Source organism: Drechmeria coniospora, chromosome 02 (assembly GCF_001625195.1).
Source record: "Drechmeria coniospora strain ARSEF 6962 chromosome 02, whole genome shotgun sequence".
In the NCBI taxonomy this organism is placed as follows: domain Eukaryota; kingdom Fungi; phylum Ascomycota; class Sordariomycetes; order Hypocreales; family Ophiocordycipitaceae; genus Drechmeria; species Drechmeria coniospora.
In genome coordinates this window covers 8,553,623-8,573,679 of record NC_054390.1, presented here as the reverse complement: position 1 = coordinate 8,573,679, position 20,057 = coordinate 8,553,623, and the positions used below count along the sequence as shown (strand labels likewise).

The window sequence follows — 20,057 nt, the reverse complement described above, 5'->3', positions numbered from 1 at the left end:
AAGGCGTTGCATTCATTTCCTCGTCGGTGTTCACTTTGTCCTTCTCACTCACACGGACATTCCGCAGCCAACGCCCTCGACATCGCCCAGAGAGACGACCAGCCCGCCCTGACAACAATGGCTTCCAGAAAAGATCAAGCCAATGGGAAAAAACGGTGAGTGGGTGAAAGTTCATGAATGCCTTGTCCCTCTTCTGCATCATTTTTACCGAGCGGGACAAAAGCATGAGCCTCCCGCTGATAGTCGACCACAGAAACAACGCTGCTTTACCCGACAAGTACGATCCGCCTCTCCGTTGAAGTGACAGACACTTATGCTTTTTTCAGGTTCAAATGTAGAGTCGGTTGGGAATGGAAGACCTGGGACGCTTTCTCCAAACGCCAGCAGGGTTTGGTCGAAAGAGAGCTCAAGCGCGGAAACGAAATCGACGCAGCAAACACTGGAATGACGTGCCGCGAACACGCGGAACCTCGCAATGAATTTGAGTGCCAAGTTTGTGGCCTTGTCAAGGATGGCAAACAGTTCAGCAAAAACACCAAAAGGAACGGTGAATATGTAAGTGCTCGACCGTGTCACGCTTCGATCCCATCGTTGCTCACGACGCCTTCGAGATCTGCATGAGATGTGTTGCCTGGACCGAAACGCAGGAGCCCGGAGTTACGCCGACGTATCTGGAAACGGGCCATATTTCCATCGAAGAGGAAGGTGCCGGAATATGGTCAGAACGCGACAGTGACGGGGCCATGAATTTCCAGCATGACAAGCCGCCTCATGTATGTATCGTGCCCGGGGGCGGGGGAGACTTTGTGCGAGATTACTTCTGACTCTGGCAGGTTCCCATCGCTGACTTTGCATCCCTCGGACTGAACGAGGGCAATGGCGGCCAACTCACTTACAACAACCCCAGCACGGACTTTGGAGCAGTCGACTGGTCGTCTATCCCTGCCCATGTTCAGGAAGCGCTGCGGGCCATCAAGACGGAGGACATGTCCAGCAGTGTGTCCCAAGCTGAACTGCAGAGCGAGTCGAGCATCACCGGAGGGATGCTGCCGCACCTGCGGGGCCAGGTCTGTCCTGGCGCCTCCTACACGTCCGTAGCAGCTTCCGAGCTCGCGTTGCCACCGCATCTACGGAAACCACATGCCTCCCGTCATCCTACTGCCCCTGAAGAGTGGACGACAATTCAATGCCCGGACAGTGTCTCGACTGCCACGACGCTTCGAGGGGCGAGAAATTACCAGAACGTCCCGGGGGTTCCGTTCAACGCGTGGGGTCCCGATGGTCAAAAGTATTCGGGAGTCAAGGTACCCACGGCATCATCGGCCACGGACGAGGAATCGGCACCTTCCAGCTGGGCCGAGAACGAGCGTCCTGGTCAGCAAAGCGGCTGGCAGCAGACGGTCGAAAAATCAACCAGGCCCAAGGGTAAGGGCAATTGGCACAAACCGAAGCGCTTGACTGCATCTGAGCTCCGACAGCCCGAAGGTTTCATGCCCCGGGGGGTTGTCGACGTTTCACGCCGGGCATTTGTCGATCCCAAAATCGACCAACAGAGAAGAGCAAACTATCGCGAGTGATTGCTCTGCTTTCCGATGGTTCTCTTGTGGCAATGATTGACATTGCCATTTATTTGCTTTGAGGGAGTGTCATGGCAGAATGGAACTGATACAAGCTTGAGGGGGAAAGGATCGCGAACAAGGGGCCGGCGTGGCGAAAGCAAGTTGATTTCCATGTTCTTCGGCGATTCGATAATGAGCAGATAGAAATGGTAGCTAATCGATCAAGCTTGTGAATATTTCAAATGAGGAAATGGCCCCATGCCGATTGTCCCAGGACGTGGTTCTGTCCCGTCCCGTCCTATCTGATGCGGTGTGGCCACCGACGAGCTGCAACAATTCTTGTACATGACTGGCAAAACGCTTTCCACTTCGGCCAGTTCCGTATGTCGCGCCGTTCATCGGGTCCATTTCCTGGCCCTCTCTTACGTCGCATTGCAACGTTCCAATAAATACAGTTGCCACTTCCTCTCTCAACCTCTAGGAAGGTGACTGCTTTTGGGCCTCGCCCAGAAGCTCTTCTGCCGATTCCCTTCTACGGCTCACCTCACGAAATGACGCATCGTTCGCCAACATGCCGCGGCAGCGAGTCGTCGAGCACGGCACCATCGTTCGAGCCGCTGCTCTGCCGCCGTCCGACACACATTCGACCTTGACGGTGCGGTTGCCCCGTCTAGGGGGGTGGCGGCGTGGATGTGGCCGATGTACTTGGTTTACTAGCATGATAGCATTTCCTTTCCCGTTCACAGCTCGCGTTCCTCTTTGGGGAAATATTCCTGGCTGGGGGGGGCATTCACCACCGCTTCGGCGTCGCCCACCTGTCTCCGCTCCGTCACCTCTCTGCTGAGTTTGAGGCGCTTGCGCAGGATCAAGGATGGGGAAGTGGCCCCGGCGGTGTGTAATTGCTATTGGAGGGGTTCCGACGAGGACGAGAGGCGATTCAGATGCATGTAGACATCGGTGCCGTACCTGCACGGAATCAAGGTAAGCTTCATGCACGTGCGCAGACGACGTGGGCCGTTCTCACCCTTCCATGCTGATCAGCTTCAGGTCGCCGCCAAAGTATCTCGCGTACAGGCGCGAGATGGGCAAGCCGTAACCGAATCCGGCCATGGGGGCTTTGAAGTCGCTCTTGTCAAAGTCGGGGTCCAAGTTCGGCGTACGATCGACCGTCGTGTACATGTAGGTCCAGACGAGGGGGATGGCGCTGCGCGGAATGCCGCCGCCCTCGTCGGAAATCTTGATGGTGATGTCCTCCTTGCCCTCGGCGACGATGACCTTGGTGACGGGGAACTCTTGCTTGTCCATGCCGTGCGTCTCGACGACGGCGCGCAGGGAATTCTTCAACGTCTCGAAGAGCATGTGCGACAGGTGGCCCGGGACGTACATGAAGTCGAGGTTCGGGTTGCAGACGAGCTGTATGCGGGGCGCCTCGAACAGGCCGTAGTGGTCCTCGCAGACGAAACGCGCGTTCTCGATGGCCTCCTGGGCCAGGTCCTTGACGTTGGTCTTGGTGCAGATGACGCCGACGTAGGCCGGGTCGCGATGGTGGCTCTGGTCCGTCAGGGCGATGTGCTGGCCGATGAGCATCCGGATGCCGATGCGGGACATGTAGAAGCGATCGAGGAAGGACTGGATGCTGCCGTCGATCTGCATGCGCTGGCGGCGGCGCTTGTACTCGAGGATTCCCTGCGCCATGGTGGTCACGACGCCGTCGTGGCGGCGCTTGATGGTGTGCAGGGTCTGGGCGAACTCCTGGTTGTACAGCTGGAGTTCGGGGGGCCAATCGCCGCTGTCGTCGACCGTGGCAAAGTATCGTCTCGACAACGAGCGGGTCTTGCCGTTCCCGTTGCTCACGCTCTGCAGACCCCCCCAGCCGGAGGACTCACCCTCGCCGATGGAAGGGTTCGGGGTCGCCTCGGAGAGCTGCTGCAGCACTCCGCGACCGGCATGCCTGCCGGGCTTCATCAGACGGTCGCGAACGCCTCTTTCCAGCTCGGGCCGAGGCAGCTGTGTGATTTCCTGCGGGCGCGGGCGGGCGTTAGCAGAGGCAGGGAGGGACGGGGGGCGGGGACAGCCAAGGTTGCAAGGGCCAGGTCGGAAGGGCAAGGTCGGACGCGGCCAGGCAGACATACCTCAAACGACTGGGCGTACCAGTCCTTGACCTTCTGGACGGACGGCATGTCGTTCAAGCCGTCGGGTAGATCCTCGAGCTCCTGGACGCGATGGGCCAAGCGGATGGGGAGCTCCTCGGCGAGGAACTGCGAGGCGCGGAACAGAGTTCCTGCGGGCCGAGGATGAGCGTGGGGGGGGGGACGGCACGGGGCAGGAGGACTCACCGATGGAAGGCTTGTCGCCGAACTGCACCATCTGGCGCAAGCTCACGCCGGTAGCGGGAAACTTGGCATAGTGCCTGATGGTGTCCATCAGCCGTTCGGACGCCTTCCATGACATGGCGGCGGCGGCGGCGTCGCGTCGGCGTCGTTGCTGTGCGGCTTCTATCCAGAGCAGACGCCGCAGGTGCGTTGCATGCTCCGGGGATGTGGAGGATGCGGAGGATAGCGAGGATGCGAGCCGACGGGAGGAGAGGAGAGCGGAGCGGACGGACGGCGAGGGGCGACGGACGGCGAGGGGCGACGGACGGCGAGGGGCGACGAACGGCGAGGGGCGACAAGGAGGGGAGGAGGGCTAGCGGGTCGTCATGGATCGGAACGAGGGATCATCAATCGAAAGGTCCGTCGGCTGTCGGTCGACGGAGGTTGCGCTCTCGTCGTGGCAGGTCGTCGTCGGGTTTGGACTTGGAAATCGAGCTGGGACCGGCGGCGGCAGCTCTCGGCGGCAGAGACACGTCGTTCAAGGAAGGGGTCGCGGCTTCGGCGAGCTGCGGGGCGATTCTGGGCGATTCTGAGTCAAAGTGGCTCCACAGGGATGGCGGATGAGCTCAGCCGGGTTGGCGACTTTGAGTGACGACAGCCTCGGCCCATGCACAGGTATCGATATGCCGTAGAAGTACTCCGTACTGGGCACTCCGTACCGTAGTTGTACTGTTAAGTACCAGCGAATAAGAGGGTCCGGGCGAGGGCGACGAGTGGGGGATGTCCGGCTGGCGGCGAAAGAGGGGGCCGGTTGCGGCAGTTGACGGCTAGCAGGGGATCGCGTCGGGGCGAACGCTGAAGGGCTCTCTGTGGGATGGGGGATCCAGCGTATGTCCAGCGGCGAGCGCGCGCGAGAGGAGAAGAAGGAGTCGGTGCAAGGAAGGATGAGGGAAGAGAGGGTAGAAGGAGGCTCGGTCGGTCGGTCAGGAACGGCGATGGGAACGGACGAACGGCCGGCGAGTGTGGGAAGCGTCGGCTAAGTGAGAGAGGGAGGGATGGAGACAGATCAGAGAAAGGAGGAGCATGGTGTGTGGGGAGGGACACGAGGCTTTGAGGTAGGCCGTACTCGTACTTGCATTTGCATGTACAAGTACAGCGCTGCCCATGTACATGTACTTATTCCTCGCACAGTCGGTAATCGGAATGGTATGAATGGCGGAGGAGGATGTGGATGCTACCGTGGCCAGTGTTAAGCCGGGTTAGCGCGAGCGTCCGATCACGGCCTCGCGGCGCTGCTCTTGAGCAATACCATGGTAGCTGTTGTACTCCGTACTTGCGTAACTAATTATTACTTGTACTATGCGTAGGTGTAAGTGAGCTTGCTTTTGGCACGAACTTACTACCAGTCACAACAGATAGCCAGGAATGGCGAATTGCACATCTGCGGTGGGCGTACGGCACATGCACTATCGCAGCACGTACTGCTTGGTACTTGGACATGATAAGTGCTGCCGTCCGTACTCGGTACCCGGGGGTGTACACGTGCTTGTGCTTGTAGCATTCTGACGCCGTGGTAAGGTGTAGTCGACATGTACTGTAGGTGGCCGTGCACGTACTCGTCGACCATCCGTACGGTGCAGAACACAGGCCATACACATTTCATACCGGTTCCCTAGACAGATTTTCGGTGACGATTGATTCAATGCAGGTTACGTACACTGCGGTGATATATGTGGCCCGATCCTAGATTCGTGCTGCAACGTCATCCATGTCGAGAATGGGATCGGTCTCGGTTCGCTTTCGCGCACTTTGTGACGTGTGAATACGTAGAGGGGGTGAACGGTGAGAGGCGAGAGGTGAGCGGTGCAAGGTCGGAGATGAAAGGATAAACGGTCGAGGAGACGGAATTTCAGGACTAGCAAAGCCGTGTTTCATGGGAAGCAGGCAAGCATGCCCCGACTGCAGGCTCCTAGGCAGCGAACTGTATGGAAGGCGTCATGAGTATGCAGGCAGGAAGGCAGGCTGCAGTACGTACTAGAGCACATGGCCAGTTGAGCTGCAGAGAACTGCCATGTATTGTCCGAAGTGGTCGCTATTGTATTCGTACTTGAGAATGTAAGAACTTGGCTGCGCAACCCGGCCGAGTCTCGTAGTATTGCTTAGCACCTATCTTGGTGGTAGGACAGCGGTGAGCAGAATCCTTGCAAACCACGGGACGACCTTGGTGATCGACCCTACCCTACAGTGAGCTGCGGTGACCAGCAGAGCACTCTACTCTCGTGTGCGCCCGCCTTCGGACGCCTTCGTACGCTCTGTGCTGCGGAGCCATCGTGAGCCGCTGGCTGAGTGGCCGGTTGTCATACAATGCCTGTGATGATGGCTTTTGCGATGGCGGCTGCGTGTCTTGTCGCGAGGCATTTACTGGACCCTGCGAGCGCCTGGGGTCGAACGTGACGTCGACAATCACCAGGACGCTCTCACTGTCGGTGTGCAAGTAGGAGACGCTGCTGGTGTTCAGCGTCCGTACCTGCAACATTTCGTAGATGCTATGTTAGGCTAGCGTATTCGCCCACCGCCTGCCTTCTGCCTTTCCACCCACGACATCTTCTAGAATGTTCGATGCGTAGGAGCCTGCCGCAAACTGAGGAAGTAGCATTTCTGGCTGTTGGCGTGCAGAAATTGTTCGCGATATACTTTAGCCGCGAAATCTGGCCTCGTTGACTCTGTGTCCATGCGAATGCATATTGATATTCTACAGACTGAATAAAAATAACAATACGATGCCATTCTTGAAATGCATGACGCACAATACGATCCCGCCATTCTCGAAATGCACGAAATGCCCGACGAACAATACGATGCTGCCATTCTATATTAAAGGGTATTATTAAATCAAGGATTCTCCATGACTTGCGTCACGCTCGAGATTGCCAAAGTTGGTTCAGGGGCCCCTGGGTTACATCAAAGGTCGACCAACATATTCTTCGCTGGAGATCGCTTGTATGTTGTCTGCAACAAAGTACGAGACGCGGCCGAGGGGAACCGGAACCCCAGCTGGAAGTGCTCAGCTGTCTGCGGCTCAGTTCGCCGCTCGACAAGTTGCGCCTAGCCGCAACCTCGTCTAGCCCACGGGTGGCAAGCATCAACTGGCCGCCATAGCAACCCTATTATTTCCATCAGGTGGCAATGGGCTACCGCCGCTGGTACTGCTACGCCAAAGAATTTGGAACAGGGTTTTGACGATACGAATCGAGATACTCTGTCGCGTATCTTGTCGCTGAGGAGAGCGAAATGCCCGAATATCTTCCTGGGCAGCGAGACGTCTCGAGTGTCGTTGGGTATGCAGTTCGCGACGAGCGTACTGGGCCGTCGGTCGCCGCAGTGTCACTGTAGCGTCCTGAGCCAGTCACTACAGGTACCCAGGTAGCACGGATCACTGGCGATCAGTGTACGACTTGTGCTCTGCACCTGCAGTTGGCCAGTGTTCAGTTTGCTGCATACCGTGCTGCACCCAAGGCCGGTAGCGAGCAATATTACTTGGTAAAGTCGCCGTTGGTTCCGTCTGTCAAAGTACTGACCAGTAAGTGCTTACGGAGTACAGTAAAGTAAGTTCACGGAAGGGACCAAGTTGGTCCTAGCCTGCCAACAGCCCCAATGCCTGCCCCATGTACCCAACTAGCGTCGGCCCACCTTGGACAGACGATTGAGACACTCCCGCTGAAAACCAAAGTCGGTGACCATCATGCTCGAATCGACCATGAGCTTCCTGGCGGCTCGAGAGGATGGGAAACACCCCCCCGCCAAGCACAAGCCCGGCTTCCCACCAGAAGAAGACGTCGCCGGCCAGCCGTTGAGTCGCCGCCGCTCGCAAGATCACGAGGGCGAGGACGACAGGGTTATTGACGGATCCCAGCCTCCAGGTGCGGCGGATCGGGGCAGCGTCGGACTCCCATCGCCCAGCAGTAGCAGCCATCTCTCCGACCTCGACCTGAACCTGGATCCGGACCTCATTTTGGACCCGGATCTGCCCCCTCCCTTGTCCTGTCCCAGTGAAGTGTCCAGCATCCACTTCTCCAGTCCAGGGCCTGGCATTCGCTCCTCTCCACCTCAGCACTCGCCCGGAGCCAGTACCCTCCCCGGCGTCGACCAAGATGCTGCTCGTGCTTCGAGACACGACCTCGCCAGCCGTCTAACCCAGCTTGCCACCGTTCTAATCTCCAATGACGGGTTGGCTGCGGGGGAGCTTGCCGGAGGAGGACAGCTCGACCTCCTCGAACGAGTGGTCGGGGAGATGCTACGCCCAGAGACCTTCGAGCTGCACGCCCGCTCCTGTATCGCTTCACCTCCGGCCTCCTCCCCGATCCCCTCAAGCCTATGCCGCTCGAATTCGCCTCGACAACGCGAGTGGAGGTCCGAGATGGAGGCAACGGGGGCCGACGCCATCGAGAACCCTCCCGGGAGTGGAGCCGAGGTCATTGCCGAGATGCTGAAGCTCAACCACGAGCTATCTGCCGTCGTGGGCAACCTTCGTGCCCGTCGGGAAGAGTCTGATGTGGGTTTTTGCGACCTCTTCTGCCTTCTTTCCTTGTAACCCGTTCAACCATGATTGACAAACACGCCCTCAGCACATACACTATCTCCTCATTGAACGTGCCGAGCAAGCTGCGCGCCGCATCATCTTTCTGCAAAATCGCTTGGCCTACCTGTGAGCCACCCGACACGTATTTCTTCGACAAAGTGCAATCTACTCACATTCCTCCAGGGAACGAGAGCTTCGAGACAATGACGACGAGCTTCTCCAACTTCGCATTCGTCTCAAAGCAGTCGAGGTTCAGATGCCTCCCCATCCTGACGAGGAGCTGCAGCGTTGCATTTCCACCTTGAAAGGGGACTTGAAGGCCCTCAGGAAAAAGCGACCGTTGTCTGAGCTCCCCTCCAGTCCCGAGACGGCTGAAATTTCACTCTTGACGTCACCGTCTCACATTTAGTGACGCGCGACTACTGCACGAATTGACGAGCTACGACATGTTCACGAAACACACCAGCCGGCGCCATGAAATGTTCTTGTTGCGTTGAATATCCAAGCAAAATTCTATTTCTCTTCACTGCTGATCATTGTATTTCTCTCAAACGAGCAAAAAGCAAGAGATGTGTGGTGGTGCTGGCCCTGTTGGCCATGGATCTCGACCCCGACTAGAGGTCTCGAGGAACAATCAAGGATGATGCGGGCCATGGCGTTTGTGTACCATTGACTTTTTTCTGTCGCAGCTTCATACAACTACATCCGTGATTCTCCACCTGGCACGGAGCAGCAGTTCGCCCAATCGTGGCTTACCAGGCTGTCCTGAGCGTGATAATTTTCCCATTTCCTTGAACCTCATCATTCATCATAGACGCGGGGTATCAATCAACCGTCCATCGCGTTCATCCATGGTTTCGGCATGCGGCCGGGCATGCGACCTTTTGGCCTCCTTCAAACCCTTGGACATTCGGAGGTGCCAGTGACGAAAAAAAACAGCCGTTCGGAAGAGCCGTTCGGAAGAGCCACCCCCTGCTCGTGCTTTTCCGCGGGGAACGAATGCTAACGTTACCGTGGGCACTCTTCAGCCGATTCGGCGTGAGGACCAAGCACCCGTCTCACGTAGAAATTCCTCGTATGTTGGCCCTGGTCCCATCTCGCTTCGCCCCTGAAATAACGCGTAGTTGTCCACCCGGTTCAGGGGTTCCGCCGTTCGGCTCGGTGGCGATGTGACCTGGGCGGTGTTCCGGGAGTGCAAGGACGATGCGCATGAGCTTTCATGTGCCGGAGACGCGGCAGCGTGTCTTTGACGATTCGCCTTGGGTTCCGAGCGCCGATACCTGCGGTCACGCACGTAGTGTTGTCTGGAGGGGGAGGCGTCCCGGAGATGCCTGGGTGGGGACGAGCCCTCGACATAGGTCCGAATGACATCCCTCATCGGTCGCTCACCGCGGCCATCGCTTTTTTGCTGCCGCGGGGACCGATTTTGGGGCTTGGATGACGGGACCTCGACGTAGGACGCCCGTTCTGTACGAGTACATCTCTTCCGCCGGCTGTCACCTCGACCACTGTCACCACGGAACGCAGGGCTCAGGCTGCGACAGAGGGCGTCACAGAATGCCGTCGTCCACGAGACGGATAGCCATTCTACCTGGCTCATGGTTTGGTCCCAGTCCATGACTGCGTTGGATACCCACTGCCGCGTCTTGTCCTGCGGCCTGGAAGGAAACAAGTGGCGGGACAATTGTTTCGGCAGCCGCTGAAGTCTGCCATCTAGCGTGTTCGCGTCTGCAGCTGCTATCGGAAGAGTTGCCACGACTCTTGATAGTCGTCGAGCCTCGATGTCAGGTGTCGCTTGCATGAAGGTGACCATCCAGTCAACAAAGCCTTTAGGCGAGAGTGCCGCGACCGAAGGTCTGTCCGCGTCCCTGCTACCCGAATTGACGGCGAAGTACTCGCACTGAAGATCTTTGAAGAGGCGTCTGAGGGCGTAAAGAGATTTTCTCGAGTAAGTGTCAAAGATTCCTGATATTGTTAGTGCTGGCTCAGAAATTGCTGCGCGTGTGGGGGAAAGGGGGTTGCCTACGTTGAAATGGATACAGCTCCTTGTCCACACGGAATTTGCGGTAGAATGTATACATCTTGTCAGGTGTAATGACTGGAGAGCCACGGGGCTCAAACTCATCATTCTACTGGCGTCAGCTTCTCTTCTCTCCGATCATAATGATCAATCGTACAATATACTTTGCCAGGCCAAGCAAAACATTTCGAAGCCGCACAGTAGGCTCCGCGTTGACATCGAACACCCTTCCCCATTGGAGGTCGTCTAAAGACATGAGCTGAGCGGAATCTGGCCTTATCATTGTCTTGGTTCTGTTGGAGACTTGTTGGTGCAATTTTGGGAGAGGACGGTCCGAGAAATGAACCGTTGGGCGGGGCCTTGGACTTGGAGCTCTGGAAACCGCAGGGGGTGCTTCGACACTCTCGGGACGGGAAAGGAGCAAAGGTTTCCTGTTCTTGTTGGGTGATGCGTCCACCGCCGGAGCAGGCGTTGCGCTTCTGTCGTTGGAGCCCGATAGATGTGGCGGGCGTCGGCGAGAGCTGTTTGGAGCTGGCTTCTCATCCAAGATGGGAAGAACAGGCTCTTCATTCAGGGAGGACGTGTCATCTTCCACTGTAGCTTGATAGGGCTTCGCCGAGATGAAATCCGAAGACTCGTACTCCGACTGCGGCGTGGATGCCGCGCTTGATGTACAGGTGGACGTGGGGCTTGTTGAAGCGGAAGAATCTGACGTCTCATTCTTCAGGTTGACTGACACTCGGTCAGCAGACATTGGAACGGGGTTTTGTATGAAGGTCACGTCTACTCACTCCGTTTCTGTAAAAAATCCACAATCTCTTCGACCCATTCCGGGTCGTAGTCATGGTTCATGTTGTTCACGATCCTTTCCTTGAAGACGGCTCTGACAACACCCTCGACCTGTTCCTTCGAGGGCATTCCAGAGAATGTGGTATGGTCCTGGCTCGTGATGTTCATATTGCTCGTATCATTCTGGATGTTGCTGCTGGTGTTGGTGTTGGTGATGCTGTTGCTGTTATTGTGGCTCATTTTGGCCGTGATGACTTGTTCAAGATGCTGCTCTAGCGCATTGGAAAATCGTTTCAGGTCTTGGGAACGTCCAAGGCCAAGACCGACTAGGAGGGTATATATATCTTGGGCAGAGCCGGGCCGTGGCCTCGAAGCTAGGGCTCTTGCACGGGTGCAACGATTACGATGCCGGGTATCACCATCCGTGGCGGGACCCTGTTTCTCCATCGGGTCTAGGAAGACACGACAGATGGATGGAACGAGGGTATCTGGGCCCCGGTACAGGTCAAGATGCGGTGGTCGCTGGAGGGAGTCGATGCAACCAAAGCAACGATGCCTAACCAGCTGCGTGGAGTCTGTGCTTGGTAGGCGGAGCTTGTGCCGATCCTTCGGGATACGGTGCGTGGAGGTGAGGCGATTCCCGTGATTGCCGCCGCTCGAGGCTGACTATGTCGATCGGTATGGAAGCACAGATATGCGCGAATGGATGAATGTAGCTTGGTAAAGTGCGAGTGTGTATGCATACGTTTCCGTAACCGGACGGGCGTGTGTGCCGCAAGGCGTAAGGGATGGAGCGGCAGGGCCTGAATCGGGAAGCCAGCTGTCGCAGCAAGAGAGCAAGCGGCGGCGGCGGCGGTCGTTTGAAACAAGACGACAAGTCGGCTCGGATCGGCTGACTAGCATTCGAGTGGCATGATTCAAACAGATCAAGGTGACGGGACTGCGCAACGCAACATGAACTCGACAGGTGACAACTAGGGGCATCTTGAGGCGGGACGCACCGCTTTATGTGGGCTTCCGTGCCGGGACACGGACGAGGGTAAAAGCTCCGGCTCAGCAAGCTGTAGACGGCTTCCACGACAGGACAGACACGTAGACTGGTGAGATGAAACTGGGTGAAAGAGGCGTGCGGGTGAGCGCGTGGGCGCCTGAGGACGCGAAGCCGTCATGGAAACACCGCAAAGGAGTTGCAGTTGCCTATCGACAGGGGCTGCCACCGGCAAAAGCGAAACAACAGGCGAGCCGGACAGGCCGCGGCAGCCCGCTGCTTTGCCTTGGACCCCTCATTCTTTTGGGCGTGCATGAGCATTGCGTGAAGTCGTATATATTCTGTCCGTTGGCCACCCGGAGCTTGGCGTAGATGGCGCTACGCCGCGGATGCAGGAGAGCCTCTTGGGCGAAAGGTAAGCAACCAGGTAGGCGGCTCGGGTGGCTGCAGTGCGTACGCCATGAGATTTGATGAGGAAAAAAGCCTTTAGTCGACGACGGAAACCTCTGCGTGGCCGTGCGGCGTCATCAGCATTGCTGCCCTGCTTGCTTTGCCTCTTCTCGCCTCGCTCACTCGCTCGTCCTTGGCGTCGACCATGGGCACTCCGTTGCTGCCTGCTCGGCTTTGCACACCACGTCTTACGACAGGAGGCTTGCAGGACAGCGGGCATTTTTCATGGGTGCGGGTGTACCGTGCGAGGGAGGACATGGCGGGTATGGGTCGAGGACGAGGACGAGGAGGACGAGGAGGACGAGGTCAATCCGTTGACTCGAATGGTCGGACAAATTCCATGCACGCTGATCTGCCAGTGTGCCAAGAGTAGGGGAGATAGGCAATGGAGGACAAATAGGAGAAGAGCCTGACAGCGGCAGGGTACACGCACTCGCCACGGATGCCTCGTGTGATGCTCTCGAGGACGAGGACAGAGAGCACGACTGCGGTGGACGCCGATCGGGGGCGAAAAGAACACGAAGATGAAGCTTGGCGGTGGCAAGAGGGGACAGAAGTGTATAAATGCGGATCGGCTTGTTCGTACAGGCAAGTAGCTGGGCAGGCAGAAATGGGTAGGGAGGTACCCCGATATACTGCGTTCCCATGGATGCCCAAGGCCCCAACGGGGGGGAGAGGGGGGGGGGGGGATCTGGCATGCCTGCCAACAGGGTTAACGACCGAGTACAGTCGGAGATGCAAGCTTGAAGATGCAACAGTTCCAGTTCGACGAGCTCATCAACAATTGGCCACATGATGCTCGCGCTTCGTCCATCTCGACTCATCTCGACTCTGCACGGATGGCTCTTGGTCCTACCGTGAGCACGGCACGCACGACGCAGAAAAAGAAGACCATGCCGTCCGCCCGCTCGTGCAACTTGGGCCTCTGATACCTCGGGCATGGAATGGAAGCACGTCGCCATGCACAATGCTGCACATCGGTCATGACCTACAGCCGCGCAGACTTGATGGGTGGGTGGGTGGGTGGACGAGCGAACGAGTCGACTGACGGCCGGCAGCTGCCATTGACGGTCCATCCACGTTCTCCCCCACGCATGCCACCTCCCTCCTCGGCAACCTTGGGCGGCATCCGGTGCAGCAGTGGCCGGGGCAGAGGTGGCCGGGGCAGCCGTGGCCGGGGCAGCAATAACAGATGCAGCAGTGACGGATGCAGCAGCACCTCCGCAACCGCCTCGCCGATTCTCGCTCTCTCACCGACGGCCGGCATGGTCAACAACGGGGGTCAAGGGTCTCCTGCACATCATCCGGGCCGGTGATTCTCGACAACAGAACCAAGAGCCGACCAAGCCTGCGGTGGATCGTGCCGGATGTCGCTGCATGTATCGCGTGGACGCCCATGGCTGGTTGGATCCAAGGTCCCAGATGCATGGTTCAGTCTGCCGAGCCCGTCTGATTGGCCAACGACGGCGACGGATGATGACGTCCGGTGCGGTGCGGTGCGGTTCGGTGAGGGGAGGTGCAGCGTGGTCAGAAAGTGGTCAGAAAGTGAGGCTGCCCGGCAAGGCAAGGCAACTCCCGACTGGCGTCGCCGCCTCGCTCGGGGGCGCAGTCGCAGTCGGGCCATGAGGAGAGAGGAGGTTGGAACATGTTGAACGCGAAATGGAGGCCAGTTGTCAGGATGATACGAGCTGCCGTCGGTGCACGGATGAGCATCTAGTACTAGCAGGTGAAACACGACCATGCATGAGCAAGGTGTACGCTCCTCCCCACGCCGCCCCCCCCCGGCGCCGCCCCCTGAGCCTCGGGTCGTCGTGGCCGGACGGGCCGCGGGCGCGCCAGCTCGGCTCGTCTTCGTGCGGCTACGCCTTGTACAGCAGATCCAGGAAGCCCCTGGCGAGGTCGACGACGATGCTCTTGTTCGGCAGCGAGCCGGCGACGCCGTAGAGGGCGGCCGAGTCGCCGACGGCCTTGCCCTTGGCGCCCTTGCCCTCGACGAGGCGGGACCGCTCCTTCTCGCGCTCCTCCTCGACGACGGTCTCGAGGTCGCTCACGAGCCTCTCCCACACCTTGACGATGGGCATCGTCACGGCCACGTGGATGGCCGGCGGGTTCTGCAGCGCGTTGAGGTGCCAGCCCTTGGTCGACATGCCGTCGGCGATGTCGTAGATGTTGAGGTTGCGCGAGGTGAAGGCGACGACGGAGACGAGGGGCTTGCCCATGATCTCGAGCTCGCCCGCGAGCGCCGGCGCGTCCCGGATGGCGTCGGCAATCTTCTTGGCCGTGCCGACGATCTTGACACAGGCGTCGAGGTAGCCGGCCTCGCCGACGGCCATCATGCTCGCCCAGCAGCCGGCGATGAGGGCGCCGGGCCGCGAGCCGGCGAGCCCCGGTGAGGCGTAGACGCCGCCGGACCAGTCGGGGCAGACAAAGTACTGGTACGTCCTCAGGGCGGCGGTGCGGTAGAGGACCGTCGAGTTGCCCTTGGGCGCGAAGCCGTACTTGTGCGTGTCGCAGCTGATGCTCGTGACGCCCTTGAGGCGAAAGTCGAACGGCTGCGTCTCGAAGCCGGCCCGCTCGAGGCAGGGGACCATGAAGGAGCCGAGGCAGCAGTCGACGTGGAGGCAGAGCTTGCGGCGCAGCGCCAGCTTCGACAGCGCCGCGATGTCATCCATGATGCCGTGCGGGAAGTTGGGGGCCGAGCCGACGAGCATCACCGTGTTGGCGTTGACGAGACGCGCCATGGCGCGGACGTCGGCCTGGTAGCTCGGCGCGGGGCAGGCGACCATGTGGATCTTGATGCCGAAGTACTCGCCGGCCTTGCGGAAGGCCGTGTGGGCCGTGTCGGGGATGATCCTGTCCGCCGTCAGCGTCGAGCCGAGCGCGCGCGCCGGCCGTCGGTTTCGTCGACGGACACCTACATTTCGGGCTCCCGGATGCCGCGTTCGGCGAAGGCCTTCTGCCTCGCGGCAAGGCAGGCCATCAGGATGCTCTCGGTGCCGCCGGCCGTCGTGACGCCGGCGGCGCCGGGGGGGGCGTGGAACATGTGGAGGACCATGCTGACGACCTCGGCCTCCATCTTGCGCACGCCAGGGAAGACGTCGGGGTGGATGGGGTTGGCCACGGTGAACTTGCCAAAGGCCTCCGTCTGCAGCCGGATGAGGTCGGCCTCGCCGTGGTAGACGGCCCCCGAGACGTACCCATCCTCCCAGCGGGTGTGGTCCATGTTGGCGAGGGCCTCGAGCTCGGCCCGGACGGCATCGGCGGGCATGCCCTCCTTTGGCAGCGTGAGGTAGCGCGTCTCCGTCTCGGGCACGAGCTTGGCCGACATCTTGGCGAGCGACTCCTTCACCTGGCGCTGGACCTGGCCCCGGACGCCGGGGGCGCGCAGGAAGTAGCCGTAGAGGACGCGCTGCAGCTCGCGGTAGAGCTCGAGCAGGGCGCCGACGAGGCCGCGGCCCCGGAGCTTCCAGACGGCCCGGCGGGTCCATCGCAGGACGAAGTAGAAGAAGACGACGTTCCGGAGGCTGCGTCGGGTCCGTCAGTCCCAAGGCCACTCATGTACGACGCATGCACCTCGCGCCATGGCACCTGGCCGCGAGCCTCCGGGGTTCCGACGCCGCAGACGCAGAGACATGGAGCGGAGCGGGCCAATAACCTACAGGTCGATGTTGATCATGGCCAGCGACAGCGTCGGCCTGCGCCGCTTGACCGACTCCAGTCCACCCCGCAGGCTGACGGGCATTCTCGAGCTTCCAGGCATTGTGCCCCTGTCTTTGGTCTGTCGGCCGTCGTGTGCTTCCAATCTCGTGCGTCGTTGGAAGGACGAGGGAGGGGTGGATGGAGCGCCAGCAGATGGGTGCGGGCGCTGCCCTCGCACTTTCCGCCGCGTAGCGCGCTCTAGCCGTATGGAACTCGGCTGCCTGTGCCGAGTGAAGGCGGGGGAAGGCGAGCGGACGCCAAGTACAGCGACGGCGGAGTACGGGTTTCACAGTGCATGTACAAACATGAGACAGTGCGCGAAGAAGCGTGCCAAGTAAGTATACACGTTCCTGCGGTACCTTTATACCAACTCCGGCACAAACGCCGCGCAATGTACTCCGCACCACTACTAGGAAAGTACATTTGCACCTACTCACTGTACAGGCACGGATTTCGGCGAGTACGTGCGAGGAAATGTACGTGCGGAGTTCTTTGGTACTGTACTTGGATCGACAATCCATCTTTTTTAAGTACATTAGTGAATATCTGTATCCTGTACGCCGTAATTAGGTGTACATATAATGCACCGTACTCCGTACCCCGTAAGATACTTACTACTAGTTTAGTAGGTAGTAATAATTAATAGTAGGCATTAGCAGCGTCCAAGTACCTCCGATTGTCAGTCAGGCTTACATAGCAGAGGCGGGACCTCCATTAAACAGTATATTCGCACCAGCTATTGCATAAATCAAACAACCACGCGACCGTCATTTCCAAACGCGCGACTCCGGCAACTCATGATGAACAGGAGCCCATCGCATTATTGGGACTTTTCCCTGTCACAAACCAATTGACGAGGCATATGGGCCCATCTTCAACACGTCAACGTTCAACGGCCTACCCGCCAGCCCTTGGAAATGTGTGAGCAGCTAATAATACCCTAGTTCCGGGTAGGTGGTCAACTGCAAGTCAGGTCAGCCAACCCCTCATCAATCAAGCGGTAAAAAACAAAGCAAAACGGGATCTCTTGTCTCTGTCTGGCACATCTCTACGCCATGCATTCGACCGTCGGACCCAAACATGCGTGTGCACGCCCGAAATGGAGAATAAATGATTCTGTGCAGGCACCCAGAGTTGAATTGCCCGCAGTGAGCTACAGCTACCATCCAGGTATCCACCGTCGTGGGAAAGAATCCATCCGCGTTAGAAGCGGTTCGTACACAGACAAGACACGAACCCGTTGAGCAGCAATGCTCGACATCACCAGTCTTCACACCCCCTCTCTGCCACGCTTCCAAGGCCCAATCGTGGCAAATGCGCAGATGGCGGCTGACGGCTACGAATAGCAAGCGAACTGGAGGTGTCGGTCGATAGTCCCCAACTCATCTTTGTGTGCAGTAGCGCTGCGCAACTCTCATGAGCCAATCGAGTGTCTCGATCCATCCGAATGGAAGTGCCGCACGTCCATGTTGCAGGCATCATCCCGTACGCTCGCGCATTGCCGATGCCTTTACATGAGCTCCTCTCGAAACAGTGTGGAGGGGGAATGAAACCCCCATGCACATTGGCCCCCCCATTGGACCCGATCACGCGCCTCGCCTCGCCGTCGTTTGAACGATCAATTCGTGGCTCATGCTCCATCAAGACGGACAAGGCCGCCATGGGGATGCAATTCCGGTGACGCTCCCCAAAAACGCCTAGGCCGAACTCGCGTCCCGCTCCTCCTACTGCAACCCAAAGGCTGCCCTCCACTCCTGCCTGTATTGGGACGACATGGCCTCGCAGCTTTTCTCACCCTCGTGGGTGCAGCCTGCGAAGAGGACGACAAAGTCGCCCTGCTGGTAGACCTCGCCAGAATCCGGATGCGAGTAGGCGCTAAAGATCCGTTGGGGGACGAGGGCGAGTTTTGACAATATCGTCGGGTGCCACTGCACAATATGCTCCTGCTCGACTGTCAGCCGATTTGCGTCTCCTGCAAGGTGTGCCTGCGTATGTGTGCGGTACGAGGGAGGGAGAGAAAGTGTGAAAGTGTGCGTGTGCGTGCCGTGCGTGCGTGCGTGCCGATCAAGGGTCAGACGAACCAATGTGTGCCTCTCGGCCTTTTGAAAATTGTAACTTCTGTAGAGCGGATCGAACCAGGCCTCGAGAAAAAACTTGGCCCACTCGCCATTCCGGACAATGACGCTGTTGTGCGCGAGACCATCCTTGTCCTGGGCGAGGATGAGATCGGCGTTCCCTCCACGGAGGTGGGCAAACGTCTTGATGATGCTGTCGGGCGGCACGACGGGAAAGTCCTTCAACATCAGACTCTCGAGCTTCGTCGGCTCAAGAAGCACGTCGTCGAGGCTCTTTGTCGGGTTCATGATGTAGGCGTTTTGGTCCAGGTACCAGATGAACTTGCAGTCGGGGTACTTTGTCAAGGCGTGACGCATGGCCATGACCTTGGCCCACGACTTGGGCGCACCGTGGGTATCGTAATCCGACGCCTTGACGACCATGACTTCGTAGCCTGCACGCACGGGTCAGCTTCGTCGGAATGCCATCTGCGACGAGAGCGAAGCAAGCACTCACCATGTCGCTGCCCGTACTTCTCCCGGTTCTCCTTGACGCCGCTCACGTACTCGTCGCTCCACGACACCGGATCGATGACGGTGACGAGAACGACCTCGGGCACGCCGGAAGGCACACGCTCGTGGTACGGGCTGGGCTTGCTCCGGCCGAAGAGCAGGTATATGGCGCCGATGAAGGCGAGGAGCACGAGGGCAAACGTCCTCGACCGGCTCCTCCTCCAGAGCGGTAGCCTTGTTGACCTGGGCCGGAAGGGCGGAGGGTTGGAGTTCTTGCGAGGCGGGTACGCAAAATGCATCGTGGCCAGGCAAGCGGCCGCACGCGAAGCTTGTCTGGATGATCCGGGATTGTCTGGATGAGCCGGTCGAGTGCCGCGGGCACAGATTTCGACCCAAGCTATGGCATCCGCTCGACGAACCGTCCTCGTCGTCGCCGGCGAGATGGAAGCTTTCTCGGCTAGGCGACGAGTCTGCCACCGGTGCCTCGGGGTCGATGATTCGTCGGACGAGCAATGGTGGGTGGGATGGGTGGGATGGATGTCGGGATGAGGTCTGAATCGCGGCACTCAGGGAAGCGTTGCGATCGGAAGCGAATGGATGCTGTCACCTTTGCGGTGCCGGGCGGGTGAAGGACGGAGGATAGTCTCATCGGATAGGTACTAGTAAGGCGCTCCGTACCAGGATAGGTTTATACTCGCACACAAGGTGCTAGCACCGAATAGGCAATGGTCCGGTACAGAACTGTCCCGCTTAGAGACTAGTCTGGGTGTTTGGTTTTTTTCCGTACTTGGCTAGTGCTTGATTTTCTTTCTTGTCCAGGTGCTTGGCCAAATGCACGCACGGTATTACTCCGTAAGTACTCCGTACTCAGTACGTGTATTAAGTATGTATCAAGTACTTACTTAGCTTACAGTACTTACTTCCATGGACAGGATGAAGTAATTAACGACCAGCGAAATGTGTTTTACTTGCTATGACGAAAATAGAGAAATAATGATGGATGATACGGGATTTTGTGCGTTGACTGTAGAATATTCTTTTCATATTTATTTCCGTGCTCCAAATAATCCTGTCAAGAGGTGACCGCGATGGTA

At 58.5% G+C, this 20,057-nt stretch overlaps 6 protein-coding genes across 6 annotated transcripts; 2 read left to right on the top strand and 4 right to left on the bottom strand.

Moving 5' to 3' along the window:
• Positions 1-224: 224 nt before the first annotated feature.
• On the top strand, positions 225-1,577 carry DCS_05483 (uncharacterized protein; the record flags this gene model as incomplete). The annotated part of the gene is made up of 4 exons (XM_040802786.1): positions 225-277; positions 327-555; positions 612-773; positions 834-1,577. 4 exons carry the CDS (start codon positions 225-227, stop codon positions 1,575-1,577), a joined length of 1,188 nt encoding a protein of 395 aa, XP_040657819.1.
• A 722-nt stretch (positions 1,578-2,299) lies between these two features.
• DCS_05482 (pyruvate dehydrogenase kinase) lies at positions 2,300-4,010 on the bottom strand (the record flags this gene model as incomplete). The annotated part of the gene is made up of 4 exons (XM_040802785.1): positions 2,300-2,396; positions 2,584-3,578; positions 3,692-3,840; positions 3,896-4,010. The coding sequence occupies 4 exons, from the start codon at positions 4,008-4,010 to the stop codon at positions 2,300-2,302; spliced, it is 1,356 nt and encodes a 451-aa protein (XP_040657818.1).
• A 3,603-nt stretch (positions 4,011-7,613) lies between these two features.
• On the top strand, positions 7,614-8,859 carry DCS_05481 (uncharacterized protein; the record flags this gene model as incomplete). The annotated part of the gene is made up of 3 exons (XM_040802784.1): positions 7,614-8,423; positions 8,497-8,576; positions 8,634-8,859. 3 exons carry the CDS (start codon positions 7,614-7,616, stop codon positions 8,857-8,859), a joined length of 1,116 nt encoding a protein of 371 aa, XP_040657817.1.
• A 615-nt stretch (positions 8,860-9,474) lies between these two features.
• Positions 9,475-11,706, bottom strand: DCS_05480 (uncharacterized protein; the record flags this gene model as incomplete). The annotated part of the gene is made up of 4 exons (XM_040802783.1): positions 9,475-10,415; positions 10,477-10,579; positions 10,628-11,202; positions 11,262-11,706. 4 exons carry the CDS (start codon positions 11,704-11,706, stop codon positions 9,475-9,477), a joined length of 2,064 nt encoding a protein of 687 aa, XP_040657816.1.
• A 2,850-nt stretch (positions 11,707-14,556) lies between these two features.
• On the bottom strand, positions 14,557-16,457 carry DCS_05479 (sphingosine-1-phosphate lyase; the record flags this gene model as incomplete). The annotated part of the gene is made up of 3 exons (XM_040802782.1): positions 14,557-15,550; positions 15,616-16,221; positions 16,357-16,457. 3 exons carry the CDS (start codon positions 16,455-16,457, stop codon positions 14,557-14,559), a joined length of 1,701 nt encoding a protein of 566 aa, XP_040657815.1.
• A 1,663-nt stretch (positions 16,458-18,120) lies between these two features.
• On the bottom strand, positions 18,121-19,262 carry DCS_05478 (alpha-1,2-galactosyltransferase-like protein; the record flags this gene model as incomplete). The annotated part of the gene is made up of 3 exons (XM_040802781.1): positions 18,121-18,339; positions 18,478-18,905; positions 18,968-19,262. The coding sequence occupies 3 exons, from the start codon at positions 19,260-19,262 to the stop codon at positions 18,121-18,123; spliced, it is 942 nt and encodes a 313-aa protein (XP_040657814.1).
• Positions 19,263-20,057: the final 795 nt, after the last annotated feature.